Source organism: Cryptomeria japonica, chromosome 10, assembly GCF_030272615.1.
Source record: "Cryptomeria japonica chromosome 10, Sugi_1.0, whole genome shotgun sequence".
Taxonomy (NCBI): Eukaryota; Viridiplantae; Streptophyta; class Pinopsida; order Cupressales; family Cupressaceae; genus Cryptomeria; species Cryptomeria japonica.
In genome coordinates, this window is record NC_081414.1 from 11850623 (window position 1) to 11877908 (window position 27286).

Sequence of the window (27286 nt, forward strand, 5' to 3'; positions counted from 1 at the left end):
AATCCAGATGAATAACAAAATTTCATTGATCTTCCTTTTGATTGATTCTCACTCTTATATCATAGTATAATGGGGATACAATTTTCGGACCCTTTAATAGTCCATTAACCATATTGTCCAAATAAGTAACTGCCCAATAGTTCTTGAAATTGATTCTTTAATCTTTTTTAAAGGATCATTTTAAAATTGTCTTTTAAATACATTTAGAGAATAAACATTAAACTTTGCAAATGAAAAGAAAACTAAGGCTTGTTGGATTTAGCTGTGAAGCCACCCATGATCAATGTGACTGAAGGAAAGCAAGACAAGATTCCAGAGATGAACAAAATTCAGCACTCTCCTAGCACTGAACTAGACTCATAATCTGAGGTAGTGATCTCATTGGTATAGGGAGAGGTGACGGCTTGTTTATATAGAAAAATATGGGCATATAAAACCAAGAGGAATAATAACTTCCTGTAGTCCAAAATAGGAGCGAGTTTTACCAACTTGGTAAATGCCAAATACTTGGTTATGCCAACTTAGGGAAAGACAAGAAATGGTTATGGAGAGGTGGCAAATAAATCGAAAAGAGGGTGTGACATTCAGATGTGGGTGTGAATGACATGTGATTGCAGGATTATGCCACGTGTCCTCATATTAACCATTGTAATATAACCTAAGCAAGCTTAATAATGTGTAGGAAAATTAAATATTCCCTAACATAAAAGAAAATAAAAACCTATGCTAACACCTCCCCTTAAGTGTAGCTTAGGTGGGTGAAAAGACACAAAGATGGGTCCCGACTACAAGGTCATGTTAGGTACCCATGTACAAAACAAGCTCTTACAAACAGAGAAAAGGAGAAAACTTGATGGGACAAAACTCCTCACCGAAAGAGAGAAAATACAACAAGTTTCCCAACACAAAAAAGAGTTCCGTGCAAGGAAGAAATTCCCTCCATAATAGAAAGGATACGAATGACTAGGTAGCCTTACCAAAAGTAATCAACTGTACCAATGGTTGATACTCAAAACTGGATTTAGAAGATGGACCATAATCGTCGAACAACATTCCTGCCCTTAGGAAGAAATAAAACCAAAGGTGTATGTAGACTATCTTCCCATTCTTGAAAGGAATATGAAGGAAGAAAGTGCAAAATGTATGAAGTCTCTGAAAAATGCTCATGTGTCTCCATGTCGATGCTGAAAGTTGTCACATTCAAATCAGGCGTTCTAGGCCATATTGATGAAGATGAAAATCCAAAACATAGTAGAGATGTATGTTGAACAAGATCCAAAGACTCTAGTATCTCGTATAAAGATAAAGATAAAGACTCTAGCTTTTGGATGTTGGGGTGAAAAAGATTAAAGGAGATGAAGTTGAGCTTCAAGGCAGCCAGGAGTTGATTATTGAATTGATTGGGTTTTGTAGAACCAGGAGGTTTTTGCAGAATAGTGTCTTTGGGAATGAAAACTCCCATAGATAGCATAACTGAGGGAGTGAAAGACCTTTCGAGGGGTTGCAGCTGAGAGTGGGAGACAAATCAGTCTTCCATATTGAGCTTATTGAGTTACTATATTATCATGATGGTTGGGTTCATGAAGTCTTCAGACTATCTTATTGGAGGTCCTAATTACTACGATTTTCATGTAATATCCCAGTAATTTTTTTTTTTGTTTTTAGGCCAATAACAATCATCCACACAAATAACCCGTTAAGGTTAGAGAAATAATCCAAACTATTGAAAGGGAACCCTTCCACCTTTTGTTCACCGAGAGCCCAGTCTGGGAGGGTGAGAGCATACGGTGTTCCGGGGATCATTAGCAACAATAACCAAACTGAAATTACAATGTCTGGGCGGCAAGCCAACCCCTTCTGCTTATCCAGCAGGATAGAAACCAAACTCTTGGTGGTAAACCGACCAAGGGAAAATGACAAGAAACTGAAATTCAATCACTCTACCGCGTATTTCAGCGGGAGGACATTACATTAATCTGTCACTCTCCCGCATATTTCAGCGGGAGGACCATTTTATTGAACTTATCACTCGACCACTTATTCAGTGGGAGGACTGAGTACAAAAACTGAATTACAAAACTTAGAAGGCGGCGAGCCAGCCTCTTCCACTTATGCAGTGGGAATTACAAATGAAAGCAGAAAGAAGGGATGATCAGTACTATTGAAACAACCTTACAAAATAGAGATGAGATGAGAAGAATAATTGCAGATTTCTACAACAAGACTATAATTTTCTGTTACAACTGATCTGCAGGCTGAAAGTACAATTCAGCAGCCTATGGAAACATCAAAATATTCATAACTCCCTCATTTTTCACCCAAATCACATCAAATCAATCCCAATCCCCAAAGATAACACTAACAACAACATCCAATCCAAACTACAACCCAAACAACCCACTATTCATTTGGCACACATCCCAATGCAAGTGCAAAAACCCACGCTATACCTGGGAAATTCGATTTTTTCTAGTAAATTCATTGCTCATTTAAAAATGCTAAAAACTCACACATTGTATCGCCATGGCAAGGAAGGAAGGATGAGCCGGTACCCAGAATGATGGAGTCGCCTGGTTAAGAGGTGTGAGCAAAATATACTTTTAGCAGTCCCGCGACCAGCAACCAGAAACACTCAAATCCAACATAGAACACTCCATAATCTACAACTCATTCACCAATCAGCAATGGGAATACAAGGACACAGCTAGGTACTATCTTGCAAGTACGAAACTGAGACTTAGCTAGGAAGCAAACTTTGAAGCTCAGATTTTCAGTAGCCAAACCGGCAGCATAACGATACAATTTTCAAGAATATTGCAAATGGGAGCCCAAGCCTCATATTTATAACTTCACTCTTCAAATCCAAATGCCATTCCTCCAAATTCCACGCCTTGCATTTGAATTTCATTCCACTACAAGTGGACCCAAGTGTAGCGCCACTTTCTTCCTAAGTCAAGACTCACGCCAAAAAGGGGGAGGGCCCACGTAAATCACTTGGCAAATAATGGAGATGCAACATGAAATAATGTTCTCCTAAAATATTTTGACATCCCATAGTACACATGAATTTCGCCACAACTTAGGATAAAATAGGCATTAATCCCAAATTTAATAAACCAGTAGCCAATAATCAGATTAATTAAATATTAACCTTAGGATAAGGAAATAATATTTAATTATGTCGCAAATGACTCCCGTACTGATTATTATCACAACCAGGATGAAACTAAGCCCGGACGACCACAAAACTGCTGCAGAATCAGAACCCTGTCTACTGCCAAAAATAGAACTGTGCCACACAACCACTTACTAAAAATCGTAAGTCAAGAACTACTGCTCAGAAAAACATGATCATCGCATCCAGAGGCAAAACATGAAGAGCTCAGTAGGACAGTGACAATAGAATGGCCATTCCCTGACTTACTAAAAATAGTAAGTCCTTGTTTCATCAATATTGGACCCTCATTCTTCATTCCACCTAGCCTACGGGTCCCAGGAATAGGCTATTGGACCACTGGAAGGTCATCAGTGAGAAGAGGACATTACATTTCATTGAAGGAGAAAGGCGATTTGATTGAAGATAGTTTGGAGGACAAATTTGGGAAGATGCTGATCAAAGTGCAGGTCTGAGATGAATTAGGGTTCATTAACAAAATCCACGATTTTGCTCTTTGTCCATCATTGAAGCTTCATATTGAAGGTTGGAGATCAGCTCTAGCATCAAGGAGGAAAAGCGATTCTTTTGAAGCAATTTTGTAGGGACAAGGAGAAGTAATCAGCATCCAATCAGGTCTGAAGACAATTTTGTATCAAACCTCCATTTCTTGCGAATTGGTTCATAACTCCTTATCTTGGCATCAATTTTCACCAAAGAAGGAAGCGCTACATTAGGGGAGATTAGGTGATCATTTTAGGAGACAAGGAGAGGAGTTTAGCGCTGGAAATCAATAATGATCAGACTCTAATACCAGCAGCAGGGGCGATTTGGAGAAGAGGTTGATTTGGTTCATTTAAGGCTTCAAAATTCATGGTATTGATTGCTCTTTCAAGAACTAAGGATGGCAATTCATAATCAGGTTCATTAGCTAATATTTCTTGCACTTATCTTTCATATAGTTGGAATGCCAAGGGCTGCCATGAGTCCTCAGAATCTTCTGAGTACTTAGTGAATAAGAATTGATCATTAGCATTGCATTGCAATGTCCCATTTGATTATCAAATTGAAATAAAGAAAGGAAGGGTTAAGGTGGCATCTTGATACATTATTTTCTGAGGTTGTATGCCAACTGTTTGTTATAATGTCAGCTGCCTGTAAGTGCATGATTATGTGTCTAGTTGGATGAAGAATACTATAAATCTGTTGTATATGCATTCTTGGCTATCATACCTTCATTTGCAGACATTTGTAGTTTTTTCATGAGAAATATGGGTTTGATGACCTCCATATCAATCTGAAACTTCCGAGACACATATCAGCATAATACGCAAAAATCAAAGTTGCATAACATGCAGATTGAAAAGACAGCTGTTAGCAAATATCCCTTGTATTTTAGTCAATACACTGCTGGGGATATTTCACTCAAATAGTACAATTAAATCTTAGAATGAGAACCTCAAATCACCACGAATGTGTAGGGTTAATTAAAAATGACACCTTGATCCGAGGTCGTATGTGAAAGTTATATACACTTGAAGTTGAAAAAATGAGGATTGTTCTTCAGATTTGATGAGAAAGTTGAATTTTTGGAGAATTGGGATTATTTGAGCAAAAACTGATAACTCCACTGCGAAGAGCGCTAAATTTTGCGGTGGATAAAAATAATTGCATTGAAAACCACCTCTGTTTGCTCGAGATATTGCTCTTCGAAATTCAAGTGCAAAAACAAAACTTCAATTAAGAGGGGTGCCCAATGTTTAAAAATCTCCACCTTCGCCAACTTTATCAAAAGAGCCACTAAATTTAGAAAAGACGCTAGTCTGGAGATGTTGCCAAATGTGGTTGAACTCACTGCTAATCAGTTTGAAGTTCTCCAATTTAAAAAAAAACTCTACCAGCTCTAAATAGACCTCCACCCAAAATGGGTTTGTCTCCAACTAAAATTAGTTGTGGCCAAAATATGGCACAATATCTCGAAATTTGCAGATTTGATGCAATAGAAAACCTTTAAAAAAAATAAAATCAAAGGGCTTTGTGTGTGGGAGGCTCAACGCGGGAGGCTCAACGCGGCACCCTACATCCCACGACAAGGGGTCCCGTGGTACAAGGTGGAACCCACATAGGTAGTGGAGGGGTCGGCTGCTAAATGGGTCCATGCAAATTCAAAAGCACCATTGAAACCAATAATGTGTAGGCTTCAAAGAACGTGTAGGGTTTTTGCAAACAAAGAGGCATAGGGCTTAATGGTGCACAACAAACATGGGGGCCAACATTGCATTGCATAGCCCCAAGCATGAGGCGAGAATCAATGTGCAGGGGGTACTCCTATGTACTGCTTGGTATGGGCCGAGAGGGCCGTAAGGCTTGTTGGCCTTGTACAAATTTTTTTTTTCAATAAATTTGATAACATAAATATAAAATTTAATAATAAAAGCTTTTTTAATATTTTTTTCAAAAAATAAATCTGCATAATAATTATTTTGAATAATAACAAATTTTCAATGTAGGAAAAAATAATATTTTTTCAATTTAAAAAAATTCTATACCATATTGGGCAAGTGGGCCATAGGACCCATTTACTAAATTTGTTTTTGTCAAAAATTGACAAATTGATAGTCAATTTCAATATTTTTGGGCCTTTAAGACACGATAGCGTAGCTCTTTTGGCCTCAAAATACATCGAGAGATCAAAGACCCTCCAGATCTAGCTTTCAAACCTCTGCTTCAAACCTTCACCAAATTCGCATCTGGTGTCCAATGTGGATGAAACGAAAGGCAATTCTGACTTTCTCAGCTACTCTGGACTCAATGTTGAGCTCAGGTTTCCTCCAGGTTGCTCCCACTATACCTGCACTGATAACAAGAGATAGGAACCACCCCCCAGAAATTGTAATTCCTTCAAGCTTTTTTGATTCTCACTGCCATCATCGGATGCAAGAGATCATACTTTACTTTCAAGAATAAAATGAATCTAGATTCTTTGAATATCTACTAACCCACACCTCACAACTAGCTTTGATACCATGTTAGATCTAGCTGTGAAGGCACCCAAAATCAATGTGACTGAAGGAAAACAAGACAAGAACCCAAAGATGAACAAAACTCAGCACTCTCCTAGCACTGAACTAGACTTATAATCTAAGCTAGTGATCTCATTAGTATAGGGAGAGGTGAGGGCTTGTTTATATAGAAAAATATGGGCATATAAAACCAAGAGGAATTATAACTCCTTGTAGCACAAAATAGGAGGGAGTTTTACCTACTTGTTAAAAGTCAAAGATATGGTTTTGCCAACTCAGATAAAGACAAGAAATGGTTATGGGGAGGTGGCAAATAAATCCAAAGGAGGGTGTGACATTCATGTGATATCCCCAACAATTTTTTTTTGATTTTTAACAATTTAGCAAACACACCAACACCCGTTAGGGTTAGAATAATGAAATCTAAACCATCTGAAAGGAACCCTACACCTTTTGATCATCGAGAGCCCAAGCTGGGAGGGTGAGAGCATGCGGTAGCAGGGGATTGTTAGATGTAAATTGCTGAAAGTACTGATTACAATAATGGGCAGCAAGACAACCCCTTCCACTTTCTAGCAGGAATAGAAAACTAGAAAGCTTGGCGGTAAACCAGCCAAGGAGAACAAGAACAAAACCAAGCACGAATCAGTCTACCACAATATTTTAGCGGGAGGACCGAACACTTACAACAAAGCTCAACTCAACCACTTATGCAGCAGGAGGACAATTACAAACAAAATATTACTCTACCGCTTATGCAGCGGGAGGACCGAATTACAAATATCAAATGTAGGCGGCAAGCCAGCCTCTTCCACTTTTCAGCGGGGTATGCTTTACAGTCCAGAAGCGGTTGATAGTACTACTATTCAACCTTACAATATAGAGAGAAATGATTAGAAGAGAAGAACAATGTGACCACAAATAAAAGCTACCTTTAAAACCAACTCAAACATTAAGCAACTATTGCTGTTCTTAATTCTGAAAGTGCATAACACGCAGACTAGCCACTACCGGAAACACCAAAATGCTCATAACTAACACAAATCTACTCGAAATCACACCAAATCAAAAGCAAATGACTAGTATGGCATAAGCGACCATTTTCGAACCTCAAACCTGCAACTCCAAAGTCTGCGACCAGCTGCACGCATCCCAAGGCAGCCAGGGAAGGGGTGTCCCAGAAGAAAATTTCAATCAGTAATATAAAATTCAAAACAGAAAACTATCATCTCCCCTTTGGAGGACATCATCGCCTATGGGATAGAGAAAATCAAAGCCAATACCCATGTTGATATGCTTAGTAGACAAGGAGGTACGATCAAACTATTGCTTCAGCCACTATACGCCCAACACACACACCAAAAACACAGCAGCAATTAGAAAACTGAAAATGTAGTAGCAAACTCCATCACTTTGAAGCTCAATCTACTTCTCTGAATGAGAAATAGGCTCTCTCACAGCTAGGTGCTATCTCTCAAGCACGAAACTGGTACAAGCTAGGAAGCACGCAACTTCGGAGCAAAGGTCTGGCACAATTTTGGTAGCACTTCGTTATGAAAATGTTCAAAGATGCTAAATGAGAGACCAAGCTCTCATATTTATAGATTCTAAGACCCCAAATTCACCTCCAAATGGCGTCCAAATTACACTTAGTTTGCATTTCATTTCAAACATGACTTTGCCTTGGCATCCCCTTTTCCTAGGCACAAAATTTGAACTTTTCCTTGGTCTCAACTTGCCACATAAAAGAAAATAATACATGAGCGTATATTTCATCCTTGGGTGCTTGACTTAGGAGAATAAATAAATTTTGAATAAAATGCTCCTTTCATTTCCTAAGTCGTCCAGCAATATAATTAAATATGAAACTTTAGAGTAAAGTATTAATATTTAATAAATCACCAGCAAAACAAATACTGATCAGTACCAAATTGAGCTATGGACTGCAGTGCTGAAAACCATTAAACTGAGCTGGGTTTGAACTCACAACTGAGCTGCTAAAAATAGAATTGCTTGAAATGACACTTACTAAAAATAGTATGTCATGAAAATAACTCCAAAAAGACTGTTCTTCGAACCTTGTAGCTCAGCTCGAGAAACCCAGAAAAACCCAGTAATCATGACAACAAACATCAACTTACTAAAAATAGTAAGTTCTGCAAACTCCCTTGAAGTGGTTGCATGTCATACAACTGCAAAGCTTACAAAATCCAAAAGGAAACTTTGATTCATTCAGCCAAACTCCAATCAGAACATCCTTGAAAACTACGAAATCCTCCTAGAAAATAGGAAACCCTAATTCCTCATTCCATTCAGCCTACGGCTCTCCGGAATAGGCTAATGGACCTCTGATTACTCCTTACTGAGAAGGGGACATTACAATTCAACTACCCAAATGTGGGTGTGGATGATACATATGATTGTAGGATTATGGCACGAAAAACAAGGTAAATAACTACAGTAGCCAAATGTAATTTTTTTGGTCAAAATCTTTGCATGAAGCCCAAGGCATAGATTTCGAGGCACAGATTTCTAGGCATTGCTTAGAAAAAAATAGACCTTTGATTTAAAAAAAATATCAGTCAGACACAGGCAAAGATGAAATACCTAGATTGTAAAATATGAAGAGCCCACGATTCACAGAAAAATGAAACCCTAGCCATAGGTTTGAAAAGAACAGCAAAAAACCGTAGGGCGCAAAAAGAATTTGCTGTAAAACCCACGATTTATCGTGAAAATCGAAAAAAAAAGGTTGGAAGCTTGAGTTTGAAGGTTTGAGCCATAGCAACCCAAGGGCATAGAAAATCCCTAGGCGCATAGAGTAGAAGTCGTCTGCAAAAAAAGAAACTCTGACGCAATCTAGAAAAGCCAAAACCCCCGTTGTCGTGAAAAAACAATCACGATTTGTCAACAAAATTGTGTAAACCCTACATGCCCGGATTGAAGAAGACGCGACATGAACTCAAGACGGCCATGAAAACACTTAGAAGGCTGAGATGAGCACATAAAACCTGTTGTAGACAATGTAGAGACTCGACGTGATGCTGAGAAGAGTCGTGTGAAAAACAACTTTTGCAAACTATGATTTGTCGGGCAGCTCAATTTAGAAGCATCAACACACGACTTCAAACTCACAATGTAGAACTCTGCTACGATTTCCCAGACTCGTAACTTCAATTTTTTTATTAAAAAGGTCGAATTAAAAATCTATAAAAATTTCTTAAATTTTTTTTAGGATTGCCTATGAATGAAATAAAAATTTCGCCAAAAAATTATTAAGGCTCTGATACCATGAAATGGTAATTTCATGATTACATTAATGAAGATGAAAGAATACATATAGGTAATTATAGAACAATGTTTCTAAATGAAACAATTGTGAACTGATGACTAAATTGGAAACAAACTAGAACTAACTAATGACCGTTAATATAATAATAAATACTTTAATAATGTCTGCGAAATATATTATTATATTAATGGGGAAAATCCTACTATCAATACATGATATTATTAAAACTAGAGATAATAGAGAGCCATGCAGAATAACAATTTTGGGTCTAAAGGACATGCAAACTAACTCCTATTGAAACCATCTAAAGTTGGATATATGTGTATAATGTATTAATTAACAGAGAAAAAGAGGCTGGTGAGAAAGCTAAATGATGAAGTGTTGCATTAGATCTTATGTAATCTTTTTACAGGTCGAGAGTCATTTTTGTTCTTTGATCTCTGAATTTGATTTCAGCAGTTTCTGTTAGTTAACTCTTGTTATTATAATGGTGGGCAGGTTCTTAACAAGATTGATTTGCCAGGCGCAGAGCCTGAACGTGTTTCACAAGAAATTGAAGAGGTTTGATTTCCCCAAAGTTTGAATACTTGTGTTTGAAAAAGCTCTATAAGATATTATTATTCCATTTGTTATAATAGGAATGATTTGTTTTCTCATTAGATGATTTCAAACTTTTTTTATTAAGCCGTTGCTTACAATTCATGCATAATTTTTGAAGATAGTTTCTCCAGATAGCTTTGACAACCTTAGCTTTTGGCTTTTTGTATCAGTAATCTTTAAAAGAAAACTTTTCTTGTTAATGTGTTCCATGAATCAGAGGGGAAAATTCAGATAACATGTTCTTATTACTTTCATTTTGTTGAAATGTTTTGAGGAAGAACCATTGTTCCATTCATCCATTGAGGGAGTTCAGACAAGATATTATAATTGTTTTCATTTTGTCAAAAAAATTGAGGAAAAATCAATTGTCATTTGCTGTTCATTTCATAGACAATTGAGCTAGTAGTATGAATACTGGTTAAGCATGTTATTGGTTTCTATTGCAGATTGTAGGTTTGGATTGCAGTGAGGCAATTTTTTGCTCAGCTAAGGTTTGGTTCTGATTCAAAGCTCTAGTTTTGTGCAGCTTGGTTTGCTTTGTTTATGTTCCTTGTGATGTACACAGTCTTTCATAACTATTGATTTTCATCTATGCAATTTATAGATTTTTGGTCAAACTATAGCCACGGTCACTTTCTAGGACTGAATGGTTTTAATTGCTAAATATCATGAACCCAGGAAGCTCTAGGAGTACATGAAATTCTGGAGGCTATACTGAAAAAGATACCTCCGCCTCAGAATACAGTTGAAAAGCCTTTGAGGGCTCTTATATTTGACAGGTACTTTGATATTGAGATTTCCTCATGGTGAATGTGCTAATTGGAAACAAATCTCTTTTAATATTTTTAATTCAAGCTTTTCCAAACTTTTTTATTTTATGGAAAACTATAATTAGCAAATTAACCAGAATGGGAATACATAACTTAAACAAGGTACCTACTACAACAAAAAGACTTGTGTGTTGACCTAAAGCCTTTTTATCCCTAGCTTTGGATCCTTAACCAAAACCTTTGGGTATTTATAGTGGCGAAGTATATGAAAGTGACAATTGATACTTGAAGGTTTGCTATCCTAGTGACATGCCTTTTTTATTCAAGGGAATTTTCCAGTGCCTTGTCTAGTCTATGCTTCTCCTTTTGTAGGATCTAATCTGCTTCATTCTATTGTTTGGACTCTCTTTGAATGCCCATTCTTTTGGTTCTGTTTCAGAGATGCGCTAGAGTCTATGTGCGTAACTTCATTGACCTGGTTCTACTCCTAGTAGAATTGTTCAAGGAGGTTTGAGGGAATAGAGGAGAGTGTGGGGAGAAGTGACGGTCCTATGAATTTTGGTTACCAAAGAACCTTTTGGAGTTGAGCCAACTATAGCGATATCTGTAATGGTGAAAATATCATACCCTGCTCTTTTCCCATTTATTTTGGGCACATTTTGATTGTGCTGTTCCTAATGCTATGACACATTTTACCTAAAAAATGGGCAAATAATTTCCATCTGCATACATCCCTATGACCACTCCTGATTCTCAATTCATCCATTCATGTACTTGGGTCAGATCTGTGAGTGTGGAATTGAATTTGGTTCAGTTCGATAATTTGTTAAAATGATCCCCAAACTTTAGAAATATAACTTAAATTTGGGCCTTGCTGACTTGCTCTAGCTAGATATTATGAGCTGATTTAGCGTGAAGTTTGTTGACTTGTGTGCTAGGGTATTGTATTTAAGGATGAACCCTAATTCATTTGTACACATTTGATCATCTAGCACATAGTTAGCAGATTCAAACTCGTCAACTTAAAAATTTGCTTAAATTCAATGACAAGATGTATCCAATGAGTCCATAAATGAATACCAAAGTGTTTTCTATTAAAATTTGATTAATTTGAATAAAAATTGAGTACCAAATCACATCATCATGTGAAATCCTGATGGCTGATACAATAGATAGCTAACAAAATGAAATAACAACATTTTACATCTTCCTCTTCCCTAATGTGGTGAAAATTTGGGAAGAGGTTTATGTTATAGAATCTTTGGAGTCTGCTGTGGCCTCTCACTTGGCATAGAAAGCTATGGCTCAACCTCCATCCTACTAGTGGATGGCAATGACTCGCCGACCTCATCAATGTTATCCAATATTATATATCATGTTGCACCCACATCCTCCAATGCTTGCCTCCTAAAAATCAAGAATCTCATCTTTAGTAAACAATGGAGGTTGCTCATCCTGCCCTATCTAATTGCTATAAGGGTCAATTTCATCCAAATCAATGAGCTCTAATTTGTTCTCTATTCTTCTTGTGCGCAGTTGAAGGTTGTATTGCACAAAGACAAGGTCATTGAGACATTCTTTAGTTAATTTGTTTCTCTTCTTCGTGTGGATGGCATCAAACTTGCTCCAATTGCACTCATAAATGGATGCACTACAAGGTTGGCACACAATGTGGAGGGAAAATCTATGGAGGTTTGGGGTATTTGCATCCCAATCTATCGACCAAGAATCTACAAAATAAAGTATTCAAGAGTTAAAAGGGAAAGTCAAAACATATTTTATCAAATTATCAATAGTTGTAAATTTGAATTTTGTAACTTGTAAGATGCGTGTAATATGAAGACTTCAAATTTTATGCATGGTGTCTTAGTGCTTCTTCCTCATTTTGCTAAATTCGAAGAAAAGAGCCTACCCCTTTTAGTCTTGTATTTGTGCACTTCTTACTTAATGAGGTCTCTCACCACAACTTGGAATATCATCCTCTGAATGCATGTCGTGAAGCCCTCCATAACCTCTTGTTGATGTGTCTTTTGTACATGACCAAACACAGAATAAAATACCCAGAGGTATCTTATCCTCTCTTGAATAAAGTTCCCGAATGCTGAAGATATCGCAGAAGGATCAATCGGAAGAACTTCAAGGTTTTGTTATGTAGGATCTCTATTCGTGGATAAGCACCAGTGGTCGTTGTGTTTGCTGTTTTACAAGGGGCCTTACGTACTTTCAAGGAAAGCTTGTTCATGTGATTACTTTTCTAATGAGGAAACAGGATTCTCTTAATACTAACTGATGTTTCAAAAAGATCAAAAGATAGAGGTTTTAAGGAGGTGAGACTAAACTAATCCTAAGAATGACTCAGTGATGATTGGTCTTGATAGAACTCTACCAATTTCAGTATTACCAAAAGATTACAACTCCACTGGAATTGGTGCGATCTTCTAAGGGGATTCAATGATTTTCAAATCACCAAGGGGATAGATACTATCAGTAAGATACATATCAATGCCTGCAACAATGACTGGACTTCTTAAACAATCTCAATGTTTCCAGTTGACCACACAGGGCGTTCTTACAATCAGTAAGGAGCTAGTGGTTTGGAATATGAGGCTTATCAAAGATCAAGCACAACATTCGCCCTTCAAACTTAAAACTTAAATGCTATCTCTACTAAGAGTGATTCAAGAAGATAAACAACCATGAAAATAGCCACAAGGATTGCAATAAAACATCATAACTTCAATATTTTATTGATCTCATAGCCAAATAAAACAACAATCATTCAACTTTCTCTCTTCACTACTTATTTTTCTACTGCTGACAATATTATACTTATAAATCTCTCTCTCTAACTCTCTAACTCCTTGAAATGAAATGAGTGAGGGCTTATATAGCACTCTCAAATACAATGAACGGCTTGGATCAAAAGAAGATCAATGGCTGAGATTTTGACACCTAAACCCTAATTAGGGTTTGTTACAAAAAAGTCGGCATCTAGATAAACATTATCAATCCATAGCCAATAGGAATTGGCACAAATAACGAGGAGACATAGCCCAATAGGAATTAAGTTGCCACATCATTTTATAACAACTTTTCATCTAGAACTTTGTTCCCTTTCCTATGCTCTTTTCTAGCATATTCAATGAATCTAGACGTAATCTTCTCAATCCTAGCAATGGGAATCTCAGGAAGATTCTTCATTTGTTCTTTCAAGTGAAGGACTTGATCAAAAACTGTGAGAAGGGTCACCTCCCATCTAGGCTCAAGTTCTTTTGTCTTCTCAATCAGGAACATAGTAGCATTCATCTGATCTCGGTGCCTTTCTGTGACAATGTTCTCTTCCTTGCAGAAAATGCTCTTGATCCCGCCTTCCAACTCTTGGACATCCACATCTGTCTCGATCTCTATCCTTCTGTCAAGGATTGTACACAATACATCAAACACCTTGTCTTGAATAGGGTGGATGGTGTCTTCGACTCGGCTGCATCTGGTATTGATATATTCGAAAAGAACTTCCTTCATCTGGAGCAAAGTTGACCACTGCAGAAGGCTATGGGCTTCTCCATCCATTATCTTCTCTTGTGCTAAAATCTATCTCGGTGTCCTTATCACTTGCAAGACTAGGATGATAACGTCTCTAGTGTGAGTGAATGCATCCACAGTTATCATTAGATTATGGATGATCTCAAGGACCTAGATAGCTCGATGGACTGTCTTCATCATTCTTGTTGCAAATTCAATGGCTACCTTGTAAGCATCAATCCAAGAACTCATGAGTTGGACCAAGCTCTTCACCCTTTTTGCCTCATTTATTGATTCAAGAGGAAGTGCATGCAAAGGAGATATTGTTGGATCCTGCCGTCTCAAAGGCTGATTAAGATGGCTAAAATAATTCCTCCAATCATTGACCTCTCTTTCTAGCTTCTTATTTTTTTCCATTTCTTCTTTGAGTTTGTCATTAAGTGCTCTCACTGAATCAGTTGCTTCTTCCATAGCCTGCTCAGAGGTAAGTGGGCCAAGATCAATTGTATCTAGATCATATTCTTCTGCTAGAATGTCATCCTCATACTTGTCTACCACTGGTGTAGCTATCTGTACCTTTCTAGAGCCTGCTTCATCTCTAATTACTTTTGACATCTTTGTGGCCTTCCTCTTTTCGATCTCTTCATGAGAACTTCCTATGAGACTTTCCAAGTCGAACACTTGTTCTTCCTCTTCAACCACAACTACCCTTGTTAGCCTTTCTTTTAGACAATCTGGAATGAAAGACTTCCTTTCCCTCACTTGTATTTCTTTAGGCAGAGGTCTATCTTCCCTGAAAGGAGATGTTGCTTCATCATCATTCTTTTCTTCTTGTTGTTCATTAGCACCAACCTGGAGAGATTGACTCAATGAATGCTGAGGTGTCTGTCCTTAACCTTGTTTATCATTCTGCACCATGGATTCCATGGACTCATCAATTTCATACACTATCTGCCTTTGATCTTCTCCTTGACTTGCTTCCTTCTCATGCCTAGAAGATGTACTCGGCGGATAGTCAGGATTCACTTTTTGCTTATTCTTGGAAGGTTCTCTCTTCTCAGGTCCTTCCTTTCTCTTCGATCCCTTGGAATGAGAAGCACTCTCACTCACACTTGCTTCTCCTTCCTCTGTTCTTGTTTCCAGGGTGAATGTCATAGATACATTCTGCTCTTTCAACTTTTGATTCTGTATGTCCACCCATCTGCGAGTGCAAGTTAAAACAGGGTCCATCAATGCTCTTAAGTCTGCAACTTTGGGCTCGTTCCAATCTACCTTCACTTCTTTATCTTCCTTCTCATAGGAAGATTGGAGATATCTACCACTGCCCTGGGCTTGATCGGCTACTCTGTAAACCTTACATTTCCTGATGAGATCCAAGGGTAATCTGGAATGCATCTTTCTTTTCACCTCTATATCATCCTGAAAATTCATCCAGAACTCCTCTACTTGAAACTCATGCTTGTACTTCTTTCCGACTGTCTCTTCCATGTGACCATGAGGGTCAAAATTCTCCCTTGAGGCAAAGGATGTGAATGAATATAGAGATAATTCTTTCTTTGCATCTTCCGCGGCTTGAGAATTAGGACACGCTTCAGTTGAGTTTCCTAGCAGGATGGGCACGAGAATTCCATTTCCATGCTTATGTCTTGATGCTCTAGCATAAGCTGCCAATTATCTAGTCACCTCAAGTAATATTATTCTGTCCATAGGATACCTTGGCAACATATAGGGAGGTGAAGGGCATCCATGGACCCTGATATAAGTGAATTTTGGAAATTGAATGAACCATGCACCATGCTTCTTCACGAGTTCTTGTGCCTCCGGAGATAATCGATGATGAATCCCTCCTTGCAATGTCCTGGTGATATACATTGTGAAGGTGTCCTTGATTAGCTTGTAGTCATTCCTTGGCGGGTGATGTAGTTGAACATAAGAATCACAAACTCTTATTTCTCCGAGTCCTCTTCCAACAACTCCTCTGTGTGGTAGCCCTGCATGCTCAAAACTCCTGACTAAGGAATATATGACATAGGAACTCATGTGAAATGACTTGGTAGGGGCTAGCCTCCTCAACTGCACATCCAGGTTATTACTAATGATTCTAGCCCAATTGAGCTTTCCTTTTCCTTGCACAATCACTTGTATAAAGAAGAACATCCATTTGTCGAAGAAGAAGGCTTGAGAGGCACCAGTAACCCGATTGAGCATGGTTATCAAGTCCTTGAATTCTTCCTGGAAATCAATTCTGTGTGGCATATTGGGAATCTTGTTCAGGCGAGGTTTGCTTTTAAGCAACCAATTCTTGTTGATGAAGTTCAGACAGGAATCAGGATCATCCTCATAGATAGACCTAGCTCCTTCCAAACTTTTGTAGATCATGTCTCTCTGCTCCGGGAGATGAAAAGCTTCACTTATAGCTTCCTCTGAAAGGTAGGCTAAGACAGTTCCATCCTCTGCTACGATCGTCCTTGAATGTGAATCATAGTGCCGGGCACATTCGATCCTCAACTCATGACACTTGACTGCAGGAGGGAAACCTGCGGCCTTAATGATGCCACTCTCAATTATTCTCTTCGCAACAGGTGACGGCTTGCCGATGTAGGGCGATTCCCGAAACTTCTTCACATTGAAGTTTCCTAGATTGGTGTCTCCGATATTGCTCCATTTGGACACGATCCCGGTCTCCAATTCATTGTTCATCTGATCCTCCTTGATGAGAGTCTACCAGGTAGTGGATCCACTGGCCTTGGGGGTCGTCATTTGATACCTACAAGAAACGCTTAAGTTAGGTTTGAGCATGATATCTAAAACTAGGAGATTTGAGACCTTTCAAGATTATAATTTGAAAATAATGTGATAAATCCTTAGAATTATGAATTTTCAAATTGATATTATTTATGAATTAAATCAGATTGTAAAAGATTTAACCTTACAAAGGATTGATATAGCAAATCAAATCAAATCTTCTACATGCTTTCAAAATCTGATTGTACATACCTTCCTTTTGATTTTTAGCTATCAACCTTGAAAAATAAATAAAGGAAAAATGGAGATCTGCTGGACAAAGGTGTTTGATTTGAATTTCAGGTCCTTCTTGATGATGGCTTCAACCTTCAATCAGCTTCCAGCAAGGAGTTCGCCTTTAACCAGCCTTCAAGTATTCTTCAAAATCTGGAAATTCACCTTCAATCTACTCAATTTCGCACCCCTAAATCTGCTGGAATTCGCACCTTCATGTCTGCTGTCTAAATTCGCATAGGAGAAAATGAATAAATGATAAATGATTTCACAAAACACCTTTCCTTTATAGGGTGCTCACCTCATTTACCACTAGGCCGACTTGGTTAATATATAAATAAATAAAATAAAAAGCCCTTTAAAGCATGGCCAACTTGATAATAAACACATAAAAAATGTGTTATGTGCCAAAGTGTGGAAAATTTTGATTTTTTAAATTAATTTCAAAGCTTAAAGGTCTGTTTGTCAATTTTAGCAATTGTCTAATCAAGGCATATTTGCATTATTAATCAAGGATAAGGCTTAGGAAATGATTTGGAATAGGAAAAATGTGCCTTGAAGAGATTCACATGTGAATTATTTGAAGAGACAAGGTAAATCTAGAAGATGTTCTCTTAGACACTAGAATGTCCATGGTTTATGTTGATTTTCCTAGGTTTTATTGGATGTATTTTAATGTATATATCTGATTCAATCTGATACTTGCATTCTTGGAATTCTATGTGTTCTCAAATTGAATAACATTATACTATATATATTCCTTTGGAGAGGCATGTCCTTGAACAGACATGTCTCTCCTTTAATTATAATAATTTAATCAATATTATAATGTTTCATCAATCAATTATTAAGTTAGAATAATATAATAGATTAATATTGAATATTAAATTTTATATGATTAATAATAATATAATAATATAACATAATAATATATTATTATTAATCAACATATATTATATGTATTCTAAATGATCATTCAACTCAAGCTACAAACATTAACACTCCCTCTTAGCTAGGGAGGATGATCAGACAAAATGTGTAGTGATCTCCCATGTCAACACTTATGGCCCTCACCATAGATATACAAAACATAATTAACACTCCCTTTTAGCTAGGTAAGATGAATGTAGACAATATATTCAAGCATCATAATTTAATAGATAGTGATCATTTTAGTCATTCATGAGAATCATACCATCTAATCATTTGGTATGTAGTATCACCTAAACACGTGATCTTGAAGTTCATCACATCAATCTTGCGATTGATAGGATATCACCTAAGCATGTGATATCAGTATTGCCTACACGCAATACTTAAGGATAATCATATGAGAAAGCTTAATTTCTCACCTTATCCTAGTTGTGATAAGTGCACTAACATTTTATACAAATGTTATATCACCTAAATACATGATATGAAGTATCACCTAGACACATGATACAAATGTCCATCACGTCAATCTTGTGATGACAGGATATCACCTAAGCACGTGATATCAGTATTGCCTAAACACGCAATACTTAAGGATAATCATATGAGAAAGATTTAAATTCTCATCTTATCCAAGTTGTGGTATGTGCATTAACATTTCATATGAATGTTTTACCACAACACAATCATGGCTTCATCCATGATTCACCAGAGATCCACCATGATAACTGGTTTGGACATTATAAGATCGTCACCTTATAATGTCTCCATACAAGTGTTCATTATCTTGAGAGATCGTCACCTCTTAGATATGAACCCAGGGGATAAAATCCAAAAATGTCTTGTCATGACAAAGAAGTTTACACATTAAACATGCAAATACAAATTGCAAAGCAAATTACCTTTCTATCATACCTAAACTTTTTCTGAAGTGATCAACCTTCACTCTGAAAGAGGTTTTTGGTCAGAATATTTGCAGTTTGATCTCCAGGGGAAAACCCCCCTACTCAAGGGAGAAGCACCGAGCAGAAAATGTCTTTATATATCAAATATGTCTAGCAATAATGCAAGATACGGGCCCAATATATGTTGCTTCACTCCTTGAAGCAAATTTCACAAGAGCAAATCTAATTGGTTTTCTTCAGAGGATCGATCTGCTCTAACTAATATATAAACTGCTCTTCACATAAATTGAATGGATCAGAGAATGAGTTTGCATCTTCTATATATATGAGGGAGGCACCCTTTCACAAGGGGTCGGTCCTCAATGACACCATTTGTCTCTTCATAAGGGTGACCACAACATCAACACTCCCTCTTAGCTAGGGAGGAATCCTTGTTAATAATATAGTCATGAAATAACATCCACCATGGCTACTCCTAGAGAGTGGAACACGATTCATCATGGTACTCAACATGATGATATCCATCATGGCTACTCCCATGTATGAGAATGCATATGGAGTATGAACACAAGTGCCCATCACAGAGTTGCTCAACGTGATGTTTTCATCTCATCATGACATTCACCATGACTACTCCCAAAGGGTGGAACAGGGGCCTTCACCTCAAACTTCTCCCTCACAGAGAAGAGTGTATTAACAAGGGCTTGCTCCTCAAACTTATCTCTCACAGAGAAGAATGCATTAAGCATATTTTCATGATGGTGTGGCTCCCTCTGATATCAACCTTCTGACCTCCTTGTCTAAGGTTGCTTCTGATGAAATGTTAGTCTCCCTCAAAATCTGATATCAACCATCTGACCTCCTTGTCTAAGGCTACTTCTGATGAAATATTAGACTCCCTCTGAATCTGATATCAACCATCTGACCTCCTTGTCTAAGGTTCCTTCTGATGAAATATTAGACTCCCTCTGAATTTGATATCAACCATCTGACCTCCTTGTCTAAGGTTGCTTCTGATGAAATGTTAGACTCCCTTTGAATCTGATATCAACCATCTGACCTCCTTGTCTAAGGTTACTTCTAATGAAATATTAGACTCCCTCTGAATCTGATATCAACCATTTGACCTCCTTGTCTAAGGTTACTTCTGATGAAATATTAAACTCCCTCAGAGACTCCCTCTGAATCTGATATCAACCATCTGACCTCCTTGTCTAAGGTTGCTTCTGATGAAATGTTAGACTCCCTTTGAATCTGATATCAACCATCTGACCTCCTTGTCTAAGATTACTTCTGATGAAATATTAGACTCCCTCTGAATCTGATATCAACCATCTGACCTCCTTGTCTAAGGTTACTTCTGATGAAATATTAGACTCCCTTTGAATTTGATATCAACCATCTGACCTCCTTGTCTAAGGTTACTTCTAATGAAATATTAGACTCCCTCTGAATCTGATATCAACCATCAGACCTCCTTGTCTAAGGTTACTTCTGATGACATATTAGACTCCCTTTGAATCTGATATCAACCATAATTTCGTTTATAAGAATCAATTTATTTCTCCCTTTAATTCAATTTTATTGTGCTTTCGTCCTGAAGGTATGTCATAGAGAGATTACAAATAGCTCATAAACTAAATTATCTCGAACAGAAATACCAATGATAGAAGCATACAAGATTTTACTAGCCAATATTATAGCATAAATTACAAACTCAATAATTCATGTGCCTTAATAAAACATGGAATACTTATCTTAAGTTTAAAACATTTCCTTTCATAAGGTGAGCCCATATAAGAAATATCATGCATGAATCATCTCTCATCATAATTCCCTTTGAATGATGTAGAACATTTTCATAATTTTGATCAACACTTTCATTATGATCTACCACACACAGTCGTTAATAACTTTTGCAATTTACCAAATTTATCCAATCTCTTCGGTGAAATGTTAGAAAATCTATTTACAAACATTTCCTCCAAGTTATAGCCAGATCCAACAGTTAAAACAGAAGTTATGACATTTTTCCCAAAACTGCCAACCCTAGGTAGGGTTTCAAGTGACCTGCACCAAAGTTGTCATATCTTGCACAAAACTGAATCAAATTTAATGAGATAAACATATTTGAAAACTAGAAACACAGATCTTTCCATCCATATATTATAGTCCTCATTTTGAGGCCAACCAAGGGCCGTGCAATGGCATATTTCAGACTGAAAATTCTAAAAAAAACTGAATTCTCCAACCCTCTCCAACCTCCAAATTAAACTTCACAGGCTTGAGCTCTGATACCATGTTGATTTTTCCAGGTTTTATTGGATGTATTTTAATGTATATATCTGATTCAATCTGATACTTGCATTCTTGGAATTCTATGTGTTCTCAAATTGAATAACATTATACTATATATATTCCTTTGGAGAGGCATGTCCTTGAACAGACATGTCTCTCCTTTAATTATAATAATTTAATCAATATTATAATGTTTCATCAATCAATTATTAATTTAGAATAATATAATAGATTAATATTGAATATTAAATTTTATATGATTAATAATAATATAATAATATAACATAATAATATATTATTATTATTAATCAACATATATTATATGTATTCTAAATGATCATTCGACTCAAGCTACAAACATTAATAGTTTAGGTAATCCCAAGGAGGCTTGTTTGATTATTCTCACTTAGTTATATTTACTCCATTAATCAACATCTTCACAACCTTGATTTGTCATCACTTATGCTCTTATCATCATAATTTTGCAACTTGTCTTTGTCTTAGCCCAAACAAGGTGAAGAATAGGCTTCCTCAAGGATTTCGCCCTGGACCCTTTGGAAGGGTCAGGAGCAATTTTCTTGATTAGGCCTTAATTACCCCATTTTTTCACTCCAAAATCCTCTGGAAGGTGAGCATATGCTTGTTTTAGTCCAACAAAGCCTAGGGATCCATCCTTTTAGCTTCTCACATGGGCAAATTAGGTGATAATGGGAATTTCGCTCTCGACCCTTTGGAAGGGTCAGGAGCGAAATTCCTTCTTTAGGTCAAAACTCACCTTTGTTTGATTGATAACCTTCTCTAAGGTAATCTCCAAGGTCCATTCACCTTGATCACTGGCTTGGCTCAATATTATCTTGGAGGAGAACATGACTTTTTGTGAATTTCGCTTTGGACCCTTTGGAAGGGTCAGGAGCGAAATTCACCTTTGCTTGCTTATTCACACTCAATTTCACTTTCTTCACTTCAACTCATCTAGACTCCCTCATTTTGAATCCACTTCTCAACTTAGCAACATTTGTTTGATCTTCACAAGGCCTAAAAAGGAAAATTCGCTCGAAAACCTAGCCAGGGACAAGACCTATCAGAATTTCAGTGATATAATCAATTAACTGATACGTAAATATTATCAATGATATAATCAATGGTCAGCAAGTGTGGGATGACACGAAACTGTTTAGCAAGCATCAATTATTAAGAAGATTAATTATGGGATATAAAATGACATTTAATTTCAAACAGCCAGATCACTTATTGGACATTGATTAGGAAGTCTAATCGATAAGCATAATCATCTTGAAGAGGTGTGATTGGTATGAGGAAGGGAGGCAATGGTGAATGGACATGACTTGTCATTCCCATTGCAACATATAAGAAGATATTCAAACTCATTTCGAGAAAAGGGGAGGGGGAATGGGGAAAGTTATTTCCTGTATCTGTATAGTACTCCTATGAACCAAGGGAGAGTTGGATAAGAGGAGAGGAATACCCCTTCCGTTGCAAGGAAAGAGACTGCATGGTTGTAGGAAACTGTATCAGGAACAACATCATAATTGCATGAACATAAATTTATATTAGGAAAAAGCAACCAAAGACTATTCAGATCAGATTTAGGGGACGAAAGAAAGGGACTTGAGGCTGATGGCGAACTCCCAATCTACAGGCGACATCTACAGTGCGAACTCCAACTGCAGGCTACGATCTGCGTACAAGTAAGAGAGGTTAAGAAGTCTTAAGGTATATACGTGTGTGGACGTGTGTGCCACACACACACATATATATTATTGCATTTTTATGAATACATATATCTCTAATGATTACTTATATGAGTGCAGCAATTAAGATAGGTATCTATGTAGAATATGTATGTATATTTAGGATCATTAGAAAGATTAAAGAATATGTAAATGAGGACGTAAATTATGGAATGAAAAACAGTAATGAATTGTAAAATGTAATATTAATGTGATTATATGATGGAGGCTATAGGGAGGAAATGCCCTTAGCCTAATGGACGGATTATGATAATCCCTGGTAGGCAGTATATACTGAATATCTATATGCATATATGTATGGCTTGGTTGACAAAGTTCATCCAAGAAGAGACGGATCTAGCTGGTCCTCTCTGGTAGACTTGGATGATGAGATGCATCATCCAAGGCAAGGAATTGATCAGATATGATGGTCTTCCTTGGTATGGTTTGGGTGTAAGAAATTACATCCAAGACAGGAATCAATTAACCTTCGATTTCCTGGATGGCTTGGGTGTAAGAAATTACGTCCAAGACAGGGATCGAATTAACCTTCGATTCCTTGGATGGCTTGGGTGTAAGAAATTACGTCCAAGACAGGGATCGAATTGACCTTCGATTCCCTGGATGGATTGGGTGTAAGAAATTACATCCAAGACAGGAATCGAATTAACCTTCAATTTCCTGATATGGCTTGGAACCAAGATGGGTTCCAAGAAGGCGAGCTCCACGGCCGCCTAAGGACATGTCCCAGTGCTGCACTCTTATCGTTTTTAGGAATTGAAATTAGTGTTAATCAAGTAATTGAACTTTAATTGCAAATTAGATTAGTTATGTATACATTTTGTTGTGTTCTAACAATCTGTTTTGTAGGACAATGATCTCTAACTAGTAGGGACAGTACACCCGATCCCCGAAAATTTCCGGAAATCATCTTGGAAACTTGGGGAGGCTCAACATTTTCCTCGGGGACAGTTGACTGTCCCCGGGGTGGTAGGGGATGCCCAAGCTGTCCCTTAGCCGTCCCAGGGATGGCTAGCCATTTCTGGCTCATACAACAATAAAAAAAATTAATAAAAGAAAAATTAAAAGAATTATTATTATTTTAAGAGCAATTAATTTAAAATTTTTTTTTGGATCCCTAATTGTTAAAGTAATTTAAAAAAAAAATAAAAAATTCGCTTATATAATATTATAATATTTATTAATAATTATTCATACATAATAAATATTATAATAATTTTATAATTTAAAAATTACAAATTAATAAATTATAATTTATAATCTATAGTCTGTAGAAAAGTGAATAAGTTTATTAGCTTTATTATTATCACCGGTGATGTCATATAATATGATATTGATATAATATATCGATATTATATGGGACAATTACGCATAAGTAAAAAGAAAAAACAAACCACCAATGGCACAATAAGTCGGGGCTTCACCATTTGGCATATGACGAATAGGTGAAAATAGGCTCTCGACCACAGATGGATAAAAGTTTTCTTATTTACAAATAGGAAATGGATAAAAAATGACAAATCTTGTATTTATTTCTATTGGCGAATAAAAAAAGCACAAATAAAGTTCACCAGTATTCACATTTTTTTACTAAGAAGTAAAGTTCCATTTTGAATGCAGATACATTTGGAAAGACAATCCTAACCTAAGGTAATATTTAATTATTTATCTTCTCAATGTTATTATGTTGCTACTTGCTATTATTAAATTTCATTCTTCATATATATATATATAACTAGCCGTCCCCTGCTTCGAGCAAAAAGAAAAACGTCCTGGAAAACCGTTTCCCCGTCCCCCTGTCCTGGAAACTCCAGGTAACATAGGTGAAAACTGATAAAAGACCTTCGACGAGCCTTTAAACTCTCATGCTAGCCATTATGGTAAATTGACCAAGATGAAAGAGACCTCCACGTCTTGAATGTGCATTCAAAATGGTGACCATTTGGAGAGATATTTATTTCAACACCCAATGAGTCAGATTTCAGTACTCCTCAAATGAAGAAGTAATTGCCCAAATCACTAAGATATTTGTCCTTTAGCTCTTGATGTCAATTTCCATCATGGCCTCCATATTTGTCTTCCGGTATTACCAAACTTCAAAAATATCAATAATAAGACTTCACACATAAACTTCAGTCATACCTACAAATATTTCTGCTCAAATTGTGACTTTGAATGAATCACAAAGTATTATTAGGGAGGATTTCTCACTGCCTTGACTAATCTTGTCCAATAGGCTTTTGTTCTCAAGAAGGTTGAGATAAACCAAATTCTATCCCATAGAATCACAAGGGTTTCACTAGAGGAAATAAAATGATCTGTATACCCAAATGAGATCGCAAAATCTCCTTTTTCACTTTTTCTGTTGAACTTTCTAAAAGATATACTTTTAAAATTCGCATTTTAAATAAAATATCCCCCCTTCCCTTTAAAACGTATTTGATATGCAAGGTCCCCTTTCCAAGCATCCATGTTTTAAAACTTTTAGTTCTCTTTCCATTGAGCTATAACACTAAGTTGCTTTTCAAATTATTTTATAACATTATGTAACCTTAGTGAAATAATTAAATTAAAGCCCAATAATTCACATAAGTTGTGGAAAAGTCTAGATAGCATTGAAATTACAATTTGACCATATTGGAATGATACCGATGATGAATAATGGATACCAGGGTCAACTGAATCTCTTTCTATAAATTGACACTCTCTCCAGGAATCTTGGAGAGCACACAAGAAGCCGGAATTCACTTCAAAAAGTGCCAGAGGAGTCCTCAAGACCAACTAAGCTCACTACCAATAACAAACATCCCTGCAGAACATAACCTCCTTACTCGAAGAACCATGGAGCTCCCTCATAAACACCAAGCTGTTTCAATCAAAATAGTTGTTAGACAAAAGCTTGCAAACCAAAATAGCTAAAAATGGGGACATTACAATGTCACATTCACATTATAAAGGCATACTGTTGTAATACATTGTAATGTCCCCACTTCTCTAGTTGCTATCCAGATGCATAGATTGCCTGACATCCATCTCCGCAGGCGAATTCACAGTCTAGGGGGATGATTGGTTAGCCAAAGGGGACTAATACTTAGTCAAATTTTGCTTTGGTGAGCCATTTATAATAAAACTTTATAATATTATGTTGTAAAGTTACTTTTTCTAAATTTAGAAAAAGTTAATAAAAGTGACTTTATAAGTTACTTCATTTTGGGAACAAGTAACTTTATATTAAAATTTACATTGCACTTTTTCCTAGGAGGTTTAATAACTTAAAAGGTGGTTAATTTCACATGACGAGACCCCCCCTTCAAGATGGCGCCACTTTATGGGAGAGAAAGATTCCAAGGAATCTTCAAAAGATGCCTCTAGGAAGTTTGATTTGGGTTTGGATAGATAAAAGACTTTGTACGTTCATTTTGGGCATTATTGGTGTGTGTTTAATTTTGAAGAAAAAATACTTTTCAGGTCTGCATCGATTTTGCAGAGAGCTGGAGCAAGATTGAGGATGGAATCCTCCAATTTCTTGATGATAGGATGAAAACCCTTTCATCAACCATCAATCGATCTGCATAAAAGATTATATTTGGTCCTCAAGAGGTTCGAACTAGGCATTTGATTGGTAGCAGCAACATCATAGGAGTCTGATTGACAGATCTGGGTGGAAAGCAGACTGAATTTAATGAAATTTGTGCATTTTTGGGCCAGCCGTACTTCCTAGACCTGGCCGTACCATTTCATCTTACATGTGGATGCGAAAGAAATAATTGGAAGGGTTTCAATTCAGATTTATTGCTCAGAATTCATTGTCAGCAGCTTATAAGAGGAAGTCAAGGGTTTGTTTGGAAGAATTGCATCATACTGGAGCTACATCAGCGAATTAGGGGGGAAAATTTGGTCAAGTTGGTGATCTGTCCTGGCAAGATTTCAGAATAAGCTTCAGGATTGTCAGTTATTCATTCAATTGTTTTTGATAATTATTGTTTAGAAGAATAAAAC

The 27286-nt window shown here is 36.8% G+C and overlaps 1 protein-coding gene across 3 annotated transcripts in view; it reads left to right on the forward strand.

Annotated features, from left to right (window-relative positions):
* The window catches only part of LOC131069371 (translation factor GUF1 homolog, chloroplastic), a 291243-nt gene that overhangs the window by 102878 nt on the left and 161079 nt on the right, over nucleotides 1-27286 (forward strand). For all 3 annotated transcript variants that reach the window (XM_058004741.2, XM_058004742.2, XM_058004740.2), the window contains 3 exons: nucleotides 9968-10030; nucleotides 10516-10560; nucleotides 10748-10848. In XM_058004741.2, the coding sequence (XP_057860724.2) occupies nucleotides 9968-10030; nucleotides 10516-10560; nucleotides 10748-10848 (209 nt within the window). The remainder of the gene's footprint in view (nucleotides 1-9967; nucleotides 10031-10515; nucleotides 10561-10747; nucleotides 10849-27286) is intronic.